General features: G+C 36.0%; 1 protein-coding gene across 2 annotated transcripts in view; it reads right to left on the reverse strand.

Annotated features, from left to right (window-relative positions):
* Positions 1-799: 799 nt before the first annotated feature.
* SEC16A (SEC16 homolog A, endoplasmic reticulum export factor) overlaps positions 800-13,186 on the reverse strand; it is a 51,363-nt gene continuing 38,976 nt past the window's right edge. For both annotated transcript variants that reach the window (XM_060757491.2, XM_060757490.2), the window contains 7 exons: positions 9,955-10,032; positions 9,778-9,834; positions 8,169-8,280; positions 7,758-7,895; positions 5,724-5,818; positions 3,828-3,893; positions 800-1,674 (listed from right to left, as the gene is read on the reverse strand). In XM_060757491.2, the coding sequence (XP_060613474.2) occupies positions 1,606-1,674; positions 3,828-3,893; positions 5,724-5,818; positions 7,758-7,895; positions 8,169-8,280; positions 9,778-9,834; positions 9,955-10,032 (615 nt within the window). In that variant the 3' untranslated portion in view covers positions 800-1,605. The remainder of the gene's footprint in view (positions 1,675-3,827; positions 3,894-5,723; positions 5,819-7,757; positions 7,896-8,168; positions 8,281-9,777; positions 9,835-9,954; positions 10,033-13,186) is intronic.

Genomic DNA, 13,186 nt, shown 5'->3' on the forward strand with positions numbered 1-13,186 from the left:
CTTTTCTTATCCAAATATTTCCTTTTCTTATTTGACTATTTTATTTCCTTATCTGATTATTTCATTTCCTTTCCTGAACTCAATCATTTCCTTTTCTTATCTGAATATTTCCTTTTCTAATCCGACTATTTCATTTCCTTATCCGATTATTTCCTTTCTTTAACTCAATATTTCCTTTTCTTATCTGAATATTTCCCATCGTTATCTGAATACTTCCTTTTCTTCTCCAAATATTTCCTTCTCTGAATATTTCCTTTCCTTAACTTCTTTTCTTATCCAAGTATTGCCTTTTATCTGAATATTTCCTTTTCTTATCCGACTATTTCCTTTACTTATCTGACTATTTCGTTTCCTTATCTCATTATTTCTTCTCCTTAACTCAATAATTTCCTTTTCTTATCTGAATATTTCCAGTTCTTATCCGAATACTTCCTTTCCTTCTCCAAATATTTCCTTTCCTTCTCCAAATATTTCATTTCCTTTTCTTATTTGAATATTTCCTTTTCTTCTCCAAATATTTTATTTCCTAATCTGATTATTTCCTTTTCTTAACTCAAAATTTCCTTTTCTCATCTGAATACTTCCGTTTCTTCTCCAAATATTTCCTTCTCTGAATATTTCCTTTTCTTATCCAAGTTTTGCCTTTTATCTGAATATTTCCTTTTCCTATCCGACTATTTCGTTTCCTTATCCGATTATTTCCTTTCCTTAACTCAATCATTTCCTTTTCTCATCTGAGTATTTCCTTTCCTTTTCTTAGGGTTATCCGGGCTTTGAGACCTCCGTAAAAAAGACTTCCTTTTGGGGTGAAAACATAAGTTTATTTTCTGCTGGTCGCCGGCGAATCCGAACGTCAGTGGGATTTAAGGGGAAAGAAGACAGACCTCGACCATTTGGACGAAGAAGAAGAAGAAGAGCGGAAAGAGATCACAAATCAAGAATTGGACAGAGTTTCAGAGAAGATATTGCACTTCCGAGGAGAGGACAGCACCGCCGACTATACAAAGGGCTCCTGTTTTCCAAACTATACAGTTTCTTCGCTTTACAAGGAGTCTAAACACGAACGTAACTAAAAACGGGGGAAGAAATCCACGTCCTAAGATGACAAATCACAGTTTTGTTTCACTTTCCCTCCCGGCGATTCCCATGTCATTCTGTTTCTATTTATTTGGATGAGCTACGTTTTGAGGAGGAAAACAATGCGAGACGAGGAAGAAGAAGAAGAGGAGGAGGAGGAATCCCAGCCAATAAGGGGACATTTCCGAGGTCGGCGACCCATGGTTTTTCGGGTGCGTTAAAAGCGTCGGGCCCCCGGAAAAAAATCCCTGTAAGGCCACAAAACTGGGAGGCGAAAAGGTGACAAACGTCCCCCTAAAATATTGGGAAAGAAACCAATATTATGTCTTTTGAAAAAAAAAGCTGAAAAGAGAAGAAAGGGAACCGCCCCTTTCCCGTTTTCCGAGAAAAAAAACGAGAAACTCTCTGGCCGTTTTCTTCTTTACAGAATGGGTTACCACGACGTAACCGCTCCGTTCCCAAAGGTGAGAGGCCCAGTGCACCATGGGATCCGGAGTACGTCTTTGTAAAAATCCGTGTATCAAAGTGCTATTTCAAAGTGGGGTATTTCCTCTGTCCGATTCGGCCGAGTCGTGAGCCTCCGGAAACCGCAGCAGGCTGGAAAGACAAGACAGGGATGTACATTTAGGATCTCGATATATTTATTTTATTTACTTACGACATTTATCTGCCACCCTTCTCACCCCAAAGGGTACTCAGAGCGGCTTACAAGATATATATACTGTAGTGAAATTGCTACTCTATGTTAAATTTTTGGTGTATAGCTCTATGTTTACATATGACAGATAGGGAAGAATAGGCACAGACAGGGTAGCAACAGCAGAGATAGGATTCATTTGCATCTGGAAGCCGATTGGTCATATGCAGATTAGCGTAGGCCCAGGATTTGAAAAGGTTGCTAGGCCAAAATGACAGTTGGGAAGAGCAGAGTTAAACATTCCAAAGGGGCGGAGCCAAAGTTTAAAAATAGGCAGTTAGAGAGTCAAAGGAGTTAGTGAGGAATTGCTGTTTGTGAGGGAGTTAGGGATTCCTGTTTGTGAGAGACAGTTAGGAATTTCTGTGAGAGAAAAGAGTTAGGAACTCCTGTTAGAAATAAGCAGTTATGAAGATGTGTTAAAAACTTCTGATATATAGAAGCAGTTAGTTAAATAGAGCTCAAATTTTAGGAACATAAAGAAAGTCAGTGGTGCTTTAGTCAGAATATAATTTCAGTCAAGAGTGTGTAAAGCAAATAACATGTTTGTGAATGTGAAACATTGAAAGTCTATTTCAGAAAAGTAAACCAAGTATATTATACTGACTGTAAGCCTCAAGATTGCAACAAAACACAAATGTAACCACAAGCATTGGAGCCAGAAGTTATAAATAAACTGTGTTACTTGGTTATACAGAAGAGTGTCTCATTGTCTGTACAAAGGTTAAACAACACACAGAAAGTCCCAGCCAAGATAAAAAGAAGAAACTGAATCAGTATAAGAGCAAAGAGGTTTTTCTTAAATTAAGAAATAGTCTCCCTCCCTCGCTACATATACCTACAATATATTATATTATTAGCATAGTACAATTTCAATATTATATATTACTATGTTGTACTATAGGAGCCCCCGGTGGCGCAGTGGGTTAAAGCACTGAGCTGCTGAGCTCGTTGATCGAAAGGTCGCAGGTTCAATTCTGGGGAGCGGCATGAGCTTCCACTGTCAGCCCTAGCTTCTGCCAACCTAGCAGTTCGAAAACATGCAAATGTGAGTAGATCAATAGGTACCGCTCCGGCGGGAAGGTAATGGCGCTCCATGCAGTCATGCCGGCCACATGACCTTGGACGTGTCTATGGACAACGCTGGCTCTTCGGCTTAGAAATGGAGATGAGCACCACACCCCAGAGTCAGACATGACTGGACTTAATGTCAGGGGACTACCTTTTACCTTTACCTATGTTGTACTATACCATTATATTGTAATATTACATGAAATATAAAATATATAATTATAATATCATATTATTATTATTATTATTATTATTATTATTAGTATATTGTAATATTATAAATGTTATAATATTACATCACATTACATTACATTATATTATAAGCATAGCACAGAAGACAAGGTGGACAAGTCTCCTTGAGTCCCTATGTCCCCATGATGTTTAACATTTACATGAAATCGCTGAGAGAGATCATCCGGAGTGTTCAGAGTTCGTGTCTGATTCATGCAGACGACACCCAACTCTATTACTCCTTTCCACCAATTGCCAAGGATGCTGTCCTGCCCCTAAACCTGTGCCTGTCTACTACTACTACTACTACTACTACTAATAATAATAATAATAATAAAATTTTAAAAAAGGATTTGACTCACTGCCACATTGTTGGATCATCAAATGTCTAGATGTCATCGGGGTTTGTGAAAATATTAGAAAGTTTTGTTGTGTTTCAAATAATAATAATAATAATAATAATAATAATAATAATATGTCTATCACGCTTGTTCTCTCTTAAAAAGAGCACCATGGCTGCTAACTACAAAAGCAATTAGTTTAAAAGTTAAATAGATGCCTTAGGTCCCTACAGGGAGAAAGACGCATTATAAAAAACGTGAATAATAATAAAAGGAACAATAAAACAACCATTAAAACAGAATAAAACACTGACACTGTTATATGATTATATATTTGGGTCCAATGCTTGCGACTATTTCCTTCTTTTTTGGAAACCCAATGGGTAAAATGGGAAGGTAGACCATCTCATTACCTGTGCAAACTGGGAAGGGTTGTAAAATTGGACGGCACCCGCCGGGGGTCCTCTGGAAGAAGGGGCCTGAAACAAAGGAGAGAACCATTAAGAGAAATACGAGGGAAGCGAAAGGATTCTGGGCCCATAATCTGTTGGGTATTATATGTGTGTATATGTCTCTCTGTGTGTGTCTACATACACGAGAATAAATGAGTACAACACTGCTTTACTGAGTTTAGAAAAGTGGTCAACTGACACCCCTCTTCCCCAAAAGGAGGTCGAATTAGTCTCAAGTTTGTCTGTTGGGTTTTCCAAGCAGACTGGAACGTACTTAGTCCTAATCTTCTTCTTCTTTTTAATACTGGTTTTAAACCACTTCACTGGATGTGTTGCAATAGCAGGTCCCCAGATTACTTTAGTGTTTACACCTTATTTTATTGATTTATTTTGGTTAGTTAATATTTAATGTTTCTTTTACTTAAGTGATATTTGTCTTTATTGTTCTAATGTAACACAAATCCTATGAAAAAACATACTATGCACTTTTGACATTAATATTGTTGTTATTATTAATATTATTATTACACCTTGAGCAAGGGTCTGGATTTCTGCCGTATTATTATTAGGGTCTGGATTTCTACCACATTATTATTATTATTATTATTATTATTAGGGTCTGGATTTCTACCACATTATTATTAGTAATACACCTTGAGCAAGGGTCTGAATTTTGCTGTATTATTGTTATTATTACTATTATTACACCTTGGGCAAGGGTCTGCTATATTATTATTATTATTATTATTATTATTATTATTATTATTACTACACCTTGGGGAAGGGTTTGGATTTCTGCCGTATTATTATTACTATTACTATTATTACAACTTGGGCAAGGGTCTGCCTTCTTCTTCTTCTTATTATTATTATTAGTAATACACCTTGGGCAAGGGTCTGGATTTCTGCCATATTATTATTATTATTATTATTATTATTACTATTATTACTATTATTACACCTTGGGCAAGGGTCTGCTGTATTATTATTATTATTATTATTATTATTATTATTATTACACCTTGGGCAAGGGTTTGGATTTCTGCCATATTATTATTATTATTATTATTATTATTACTATTACTATTATTACACCTTGGGCAAGGGTCTGCCTTATTATTATTATTATTATTATTATTATTTTATTACACCTTGGGCAAGGGCAAGAGTCTGCCATATTATTATTATTATTGTTATTATTATTACATCTTGGACAAGGGTCTGCCATATTATTATTGTTATTGTTATTATTACACCTTGGGCAAAGGCAAGGGTCTGCCTTATTATTATTATAATTACACCTTGGGCAAGGGTCTGGATTTCTACTATATTATTATTATTATTATTATTATTATTATTATTATTAAACTTTGGGCAAGGGTCTGGATTTCTGCCATATTATTATTATCATTAATATTTTTCGATGGAACCCTGACTCTGTCCCTGATTTGCTTAATCAAAATAGATATATTTAGGATCATTTTACACTCTTTTGAATACATTTCCAATTCTATGTATAATGTTGAGTCCTGTCATATTAATATTAAGTCTATAGGTACACAATTTCCAAAGAGAGGCTGCTTGATGGATGGATTGCTTGCAAATTGTAGGCAACGGAAGGAGCGTTTCCTTGTCACCGTGATATTTTGCCTAATAATAATAATAATAATAATAATAATAATAATAATTCTATTTATAACCCACCCTGTGTCTCTCCAAAGGGACTCAGGGCGGCAAACATTCATTGCCAAAACAAACAAACAAACAACAACAACAACACCTGCCATTTCGGACTCTGCTTGTGCCCTGGCTATGTCTAAATCTTCCTCCTTAAATCCCACTTCTTTGCAAACTCACCGAAAGCTCTGCGGTTATTTCCGGGCCTGGTTCGGGTTCCGGAGTTCCCTGTTCTTCGGCCACTTGGCCTTCCAGAGGCTGAGGCTCCTCCGCAACTGTGTGAACGGAAAACGAAACGAGCCCAAAAGCATTAAACGAGTTGGCGATACAAGAGGTGCAGCCCTTAGCACTTGCCCCATATTTCATCACACAATAGTCGCCGTAATCGTTGTGCTTCCCCTTTTGGTATTTTTGTACTCCTCACAAAATGGTCACAGAGGTGATTTGGAACTGATTCCCCCTGTATTACTCTCTTCTTTCATAAAAACTATAAAATGGAGGTTTCTGAACAAGCTCCACTCTTCTCCCCTCCTTCCTTCCTCCGAGGCCTTAAGGCAGTTGACAAAACCTGAAACAGAGATCTCTGGAACCTGGATCTTCCCTTTTCCTTCCTTCCTTCCTCCAAAGAGTTCCATTCCAGGTTTTGGAAAATGCCTTAAGGCCATGGAGGAAGGAGGGAGGAGAGAAGAGTGGAGCTTGTAATAAAATTTATTTATTTAAGTCATTTATATGCCGCTCTTCTCACCCCAAAGGGGACTCAGACCGGCTTAAAAGATATATATATATATATATATATATACATACATACATACAATATATCATATTATTAGCATAGTACAATATCAGTATTAAATATTACTATATTGTGCTATACCATTATGTTGTAATATCATTAGGAATAATAAATATATAATTATATCATATTAGTATTAATATTAGTATTATATTGCATGACATTATAATATTGTAAATATTATATGTATATACAATATATCATATTATTAGCATAGTACAATATCAGTATTAAATATTACTATATTGTGCTATACCATTATGTTGTAATATCATTAGGAATAATAAATATATAATTATATCATATTAGTATTAATATTAGTATTATATTGCATGACATTATAATATTGTAAATATTATACGTATATACAATATATCATATTATTAGCATAGTACAATATCAGTATTAAATATTACTATATTGTGCTATACCATTATGTTGTAATATTATTAGGAATAATAAATATATAATTATATCATATTATCATTAATATTAGTATTATATTGCATGACATTATAATATTGTAAATATTATATGTATATACAATATATTGTATTATTAGCATAGTACAATATCAGTACTAAATATTACTATATTGTGCTAAACCATTATGTTGTAATATTATTAGGAATAATAAATATATAATTATATCATATTATTAATAATATTAGTATTATATTGCATGACATTATAATATTATAAATATTATATGTATATACAATATATTATATTGTTAGCATAGTACAATATCAGCACTAAATATTACTATATTGTGCTAAACCATTAAGTTGTAATATTATTAGTAATATTACAAGTAATATAAATATATAATTACATCATATTATTATTAATATTAGTATTATATTGCATTACATTATAATGTTATAAATATTATATGTATAAACAATATATTATATTACATTATTAGCATAGCATGGAGGTCTGTGGAAGCTGGACTTTCCCTCTCCTTTCTCCAAAGGATTTGGAAAATGCCTTATGGGCACGGAGGAAGGAAGAAGGAGAGAAGAGTGGAACTTGTAATAACATTCCACTAATAATACAAATTTTTCATTGCATAATAGTTACTGCTGTGTAATAGTCGCACCCCCATTTTTTGGGCAGCAAAATTGGTATTTTTGTGTTCCTCACATAATAGTCAGTCATTTGGGGCTGATTCCCCCACCCCAGTTCCCCTTTGCTTTTTCCTAAGGCAAGGTAGTATTAATGGAGGTCTCTGGAGCTCCACTCTTCTCTCCTTTTTCCTTCCACCAAGCCCTTAAGGAAGTTTAAAAATACCTGAAATGGCTGTCTGTTGGGAGAGCTTTGATTGTGCCTCCTTGCCCAGTTGAAGGGGTTTGGACTAGATGCCCTTTGGGGTCCCTTCCAGTGGAAACCGGTATAAGGGATCCCCTCTGACTCACCTGCATTTGGGACAAACAGGTTGGCAGGGATGGGCATCGGAGCCAATGGGGCAAAGAGATCGGAGGGGGCCGGGGCCGCTCCCGGAGATTTCGTTCGGCTCGGGTTCAGGACGTCAACATAGCGGGCTTTGCTTCCGGCTGAATAGAGGCAAGTGGGAAAAGGGTTAGGAATGGACTGGAGGGGGTCTGTAGTGGAGCTGAAATGCTAATATTACAATTATATACTAATATTACAACTACTACTAATAATAAATAAAGTCAATAATAATAAAATAATAAAAACGGATTTGACTCACTGCCACATTGTTGAATCATCAAATGTCTAGATGTCATCGGGGTTTGTGAAAATATCAGAGGTAACAAAACTGGTCCAATATGAACCTCAAAGGTCCACCTCAAAAACAAAAGTACCTGCTCTCCTGGAGAACATATTGACCGAGGCATTGGGAGGGCCGACCGGCCCCATCGGAGCGGCCTGCGTGACTTGTGGGAACCCCGTTGGAGGCGGAGGAGGCGGCTTGCTCTGGAAGGAAAGAAAGATCCCTTTCAGTCAATTCCAGAACCTTTTAAGGGCCAAGCTTGGTCTACTTCCCACCTATTTCAGATTTGAATACCGGTGGGTTTTGGGGGGAATTGGCCTGGACATTTTGGAGCTGTAAGTACTGGGATGTATAGTTCACCTACAATCGAAGAGCCCTCTGAACTCCACCAAAGATGGAATTGGACCAAACTTGGTCCACAGAGCCTCCGTGTCCAGCAAAAAATCCTGGAGGTCTTTGGGGAAAATTCACCTTGATTTGGGGGATATGTAGTTCACCTACATCCAGAGAGAACTGTGAACCTAAACACCAGATGGATCTGGACCAAAACTACAACTCATATCTGATATGCCCAAATTTGATTACTGGAGGTGTTTGAAGGAAATTGACCTTACTTTTTGGGAGTTGTAGTTCACCCACAACCAGAGAAACTGGAACCTCCACAGATGATGGACTTGGACCAAACTCGGCGCACAGAACCCCCATGACTAGCTCAACCTACTGGAGGGGCTTGAGGGGACTGACTCACCATAATGGGAGTTGTAGTTTACCCTACAGCCAGAGAGCACACTGAACCCCACCCATGATGCATCTAGAGCAAACTTGCCCAACATAACAAACTTTAAGAACTGATGGAGTTTCTTGGGGTTAACTTGGCATAATGGGAGTTGTAGTTCACCCACAAACATGCATTTTGAACAATTAAATAATTGACTTTTTCAAATAACCCGGGCAACTAGTAAATTAATAATAATAATAATAATAATAGTTGTTATTATTTACTAGTTTGGGTAAAATAACTAGTAAATATTAATAATAATAATAATAATTGTTATTATTATTTACTAGTTTGGGTAAAATAACTAGTAAATAATAATAATAATAATAATAATAATAATAATAGTTGTTGTTATTATTTACTAGTTTGGGTAAAATAACTAGTAAATAATAATAATAATAATAATAATAATTGTTGTTATTATTATTTACTAATTTGGGTAAAATAACTAGTAAATAATAATAATAATAATAATAATAATAATAATAATTGTTGTTATTATTATTTACTAGTTTGGGTAAAATAACTAGTAAATATTATTATTATTATTAATAATAATAATAGCTGTTGTTATTATTTACTAGTTTGGGTAAAATAACTAGTAAATAATAATAATAATAGCTGTTGTTATTATTTACTAGTTTGGGTAAAATAACTAGTAAATATTAATAATAATAATAATAATAATAATAATAATAGCTGTTGTTATTATTATTTACTAGTTTGGGTAAAATAACTAGTAAATAATAATAATAATAATAATAATAATAATAATAATAATTGTTATTATTATTTACTAGTTTGGGTAAAATAACTAGCAAATAATAATAATAATTATTATTATTATTATTATTATTATTAGCCACACACTCAGATACTAACTGCAAATGGAAAGCCATGCCAGCTAAAGCCTGCCCCTTACCTCTTCTTCTGGTTCATCCAGGTTGACCCATCGCTGCTTCTTCTCATCCCAAACAATCTAGAAGTAGGTAAAATGGGACATCAAAAAGTAAACAACACGATTCAAGCTGTTACTGAAGAATCTGGCGGGCCGAAAGAGGGCGAGGCAAAGCCATCCCGTATGAACCGGAGGACTTACCGATTTGTTCTTGTCGTCCGGGAGGTGAGCCTCGTTCTTGCCTTTGCCCATCAGCCAGCCGAACCACGTCGCCCCGCTCTAAGAACAAAGACATTTCAAATATCAATATACATTAGTCAATATATAAAATGAGATGAGCGAGAAGAGCAACCAACGACGGCAAATGGGAAGAGATTCAGACGGTCTTCTGTTACTTAAGTTGCTCAGATATGTTATAGATAGACAGGAAGACAGACAGATGGATATGTTATTTATAGACAGACAGACAGACAGACAGATAGATAACAGATATCAATGCCTTCCAAAACCAGGGCATAGAAAGATAGATGGGTCAATGGATAGATAGAAATGAAATACAGAGATATGTTATAGATAGAAATGTCTTGCAAAGTCAAGGCAAGATAAATTGATTGATTGACTGATGGACAGACATCAATGTCTTGCAAAATCAGGGCATAGAAAGATGGATGGATCAATAGATTAAATATATATTAGATAGATAGATAGATAGATAGATAGATAGATAGATAGATAGATAGACAGATATAGATCACATATGAGATGGATAGGATAGGATTAGATATGAGAGACAGAATGACACAGGCCATCTGAAATCATATGATATGAGATAGATGGATGGATAGATAGATATAAATAGATACAAATGTCTTGCAAAATCAAGGCAAAATGGACAGACAGACATCAATGTCTTGCATGGAAAGATGAATGGATGGAAAGGTAGTTATGATATGAAATATGAGATAAGATCGATATATCGATATATCTGTATAAATAAAAATGTAATGTTTGTTTGTGGGATTAACGTAACTCAAAATCCACTGGGAGAACTGATACCAAATTTGGACAGAAGGCACCTCTCAAGCCAATGAGTGACCATCACTCATAAATACACTGGGAAACACAGCGGAAGGAACTTAAAAAGCCAAAAAACAAAAAAATACATTACAACGTATGTGCAAAACTACATATATACACAAACACATATACACAGACTGGGCCACAGCAATGTGTAGCAGGGGACAGATAGTTGTTGTTGTTGTTGTTGTTGTTGTTATTATTATTGTTATTTGAAACACAACAGATGAGTCCACAGCAGACAAAATCACTCCGCTGGCTGTTGTATTGAATCACACATCAGACACTTCCAAGTGTCTAGGGCTGTGCCCTGCCACGCGTTGCTGTGGCCTATAGTAAGAATTTTCGAAGTAGTGGTCGATATCTGGACTATTGTGAAAAAGCAGTACATACCTATTCCTCCCCCACTTTTTTCCCTTCCCCTTTCTCTCCTTTCTTCCTTCTCTACCTCTTTCTTTCATTCCTTCTTTCGCTCTTTGGTTTCATCCTTCCTTCTCTCTTTCCTCCCCCTTTCTCTACTTCTTTGTCTCCTTTCTTCCCTTCCTGTTTCCTTCCTTCTTTCACTTTTTATTTCCTTTTCTGCTTCCTTCCTTCTTTACCTCTTTCCTGCCTTACCTGTCCCTTTTCTTCCTCTTCTCTTTCTCTTCTTCCTTCCTTCATTACCTCTTTCTTTCCTTCCTTCTCTCCCTTCCTTCCCTCATTCCTTCTTTCCCTCCCTCTTTTTCTTTCCTTCCCTCCCCCTTTCTCTACTTCTTTGTCTCCTTTCTTCCACCGTTTCCTTCCTTTTCTCACTTTTTATTTCCTTTTCTCCTTCCTTCCTTCCTTCCTTCCCTCCCTCCCTCCCTCCCTCCCTCCCTCCCTCCCTCTTTCCTGCCTTTCCTCCCCTTTTTCTTTCCTCTCTTCTCTTTCTCTTCTTCCTTCCTTCATTACCTCTTTTTTTCTTTCTTTCCTTCCCTCCCTTCCCTCTTTCCTTCTTTCCCTCCCTCCTTTTCTCTTTCCTTCCTTCCCACCCCTTTTCCCTCCTTCAATCCTTCCCTTTTTCCCTCCCTCCTTTCTTCTCTCCTTCCTTTCTGTCTGTTCTCCCCCAATACCAAGGTAGAGTCCCTTCTAACTCTATACTATGAGTCTATTTAATATAGTAATATATAGTGTCCTCAGTGCAAAATGGGGGGCAGGGGAGGTGTGTTGTCTTCTTCCTTTTTTGAATTTAAAGGGGTTTTGTGGGTTTTTTTCAGTGATGGTCACTCCTTGGATTGTGAGGAGATTTGTTGCCAAATTTGGGGTCATGTGGCCCTATAGTTTTGTTGTTTTTAAAGTACTCATTACGCACAGCATTTATATATATATATAGAGAGAGAGAGATGTGTGTGTGTGTATTGTGTGTGTGTGTGTGTATGAATGATTCTGGTGATTTTAATCGGCCGAGCGGGTTCTTAATGCATATTTAGAATTATTTTAATTTTGTGGATGCCAATTGTTGCCTGCTTGGAAGCCGTTCTAAGTCCCTCTGTGGAGGTTGAGGACGGGGTATAAATGCTTTAGATAATAAATAAATATACATACAAATGTTTTGCAAAATCAAGGCAAGATAGATAGATAGGTAGATAGAGAGAGAGGTGGATGGATAGATACAAATGTCTTGCAAACTCAAGGCAAGATAGATAGATAGATAAATAGATAGATAGATAAACAGACATACTGAGAAATAGAAATGCCTTCCAAAGTCAAGGCAAGATTTATTTATTTATTTACGACATTTGTAGCCCACCTCTCTCAGCCTTACGGTCACTCAAGGCGGCTTAAGATAGATAGATAGATAGATAGATAGATAGATAGATAGACAGAAACGTCTTGCAAAGTCAAGGCAAGATAAATAGATAGATAGATAGATAGATAGATAGATAGATAGATAGATAGATAAAAAAGTCTTGTAGAGTCAAGGCAATGCAGAGAGATAATTACATATGAGATAGATATAATAGATTCTATTAGAACAGAGATAGATGGTAGATCAGGTGTGGGCAAACTCAGGGCCGGGGGGCCGGATGCGGAACCTGTGATACATAGACAGACTAGATTAGGTATGAGATAGAAAGGATTGATTCAATATGAGATATTATTATTATTATTATTATTATTACGATTATTATTATTATTATTAAACTTTATTTGTACCCCGCTAGCATCTCCCGAAGGATTCGATGCGGCTTACACAGGCCGAGGCCTCAACACACAACACAACAGTACAATCTAAGCAAATCAAACAATTAAAAACAGAATAAAGCAAAATAAACAACAGGCACAATACACTAAAACACAATAAAACTGGGCCGGGGCAGAGAGTGAGTACAAAGAT

Source organism: Anolis sagrei, chromosome 11, assembly GCF_037176765.1.
Source record: "Anolis sagrei isolate rAnoSag1 chromosome 11, rAnoSag1.mat, whole genome shotgun sequence".
Taxonomy (NCBI): Eukaryota; Metazoa; Chordata; class Lepidosauria; order Squamata; family Dactyloidae; genus Anolis; species Anolis sagrei.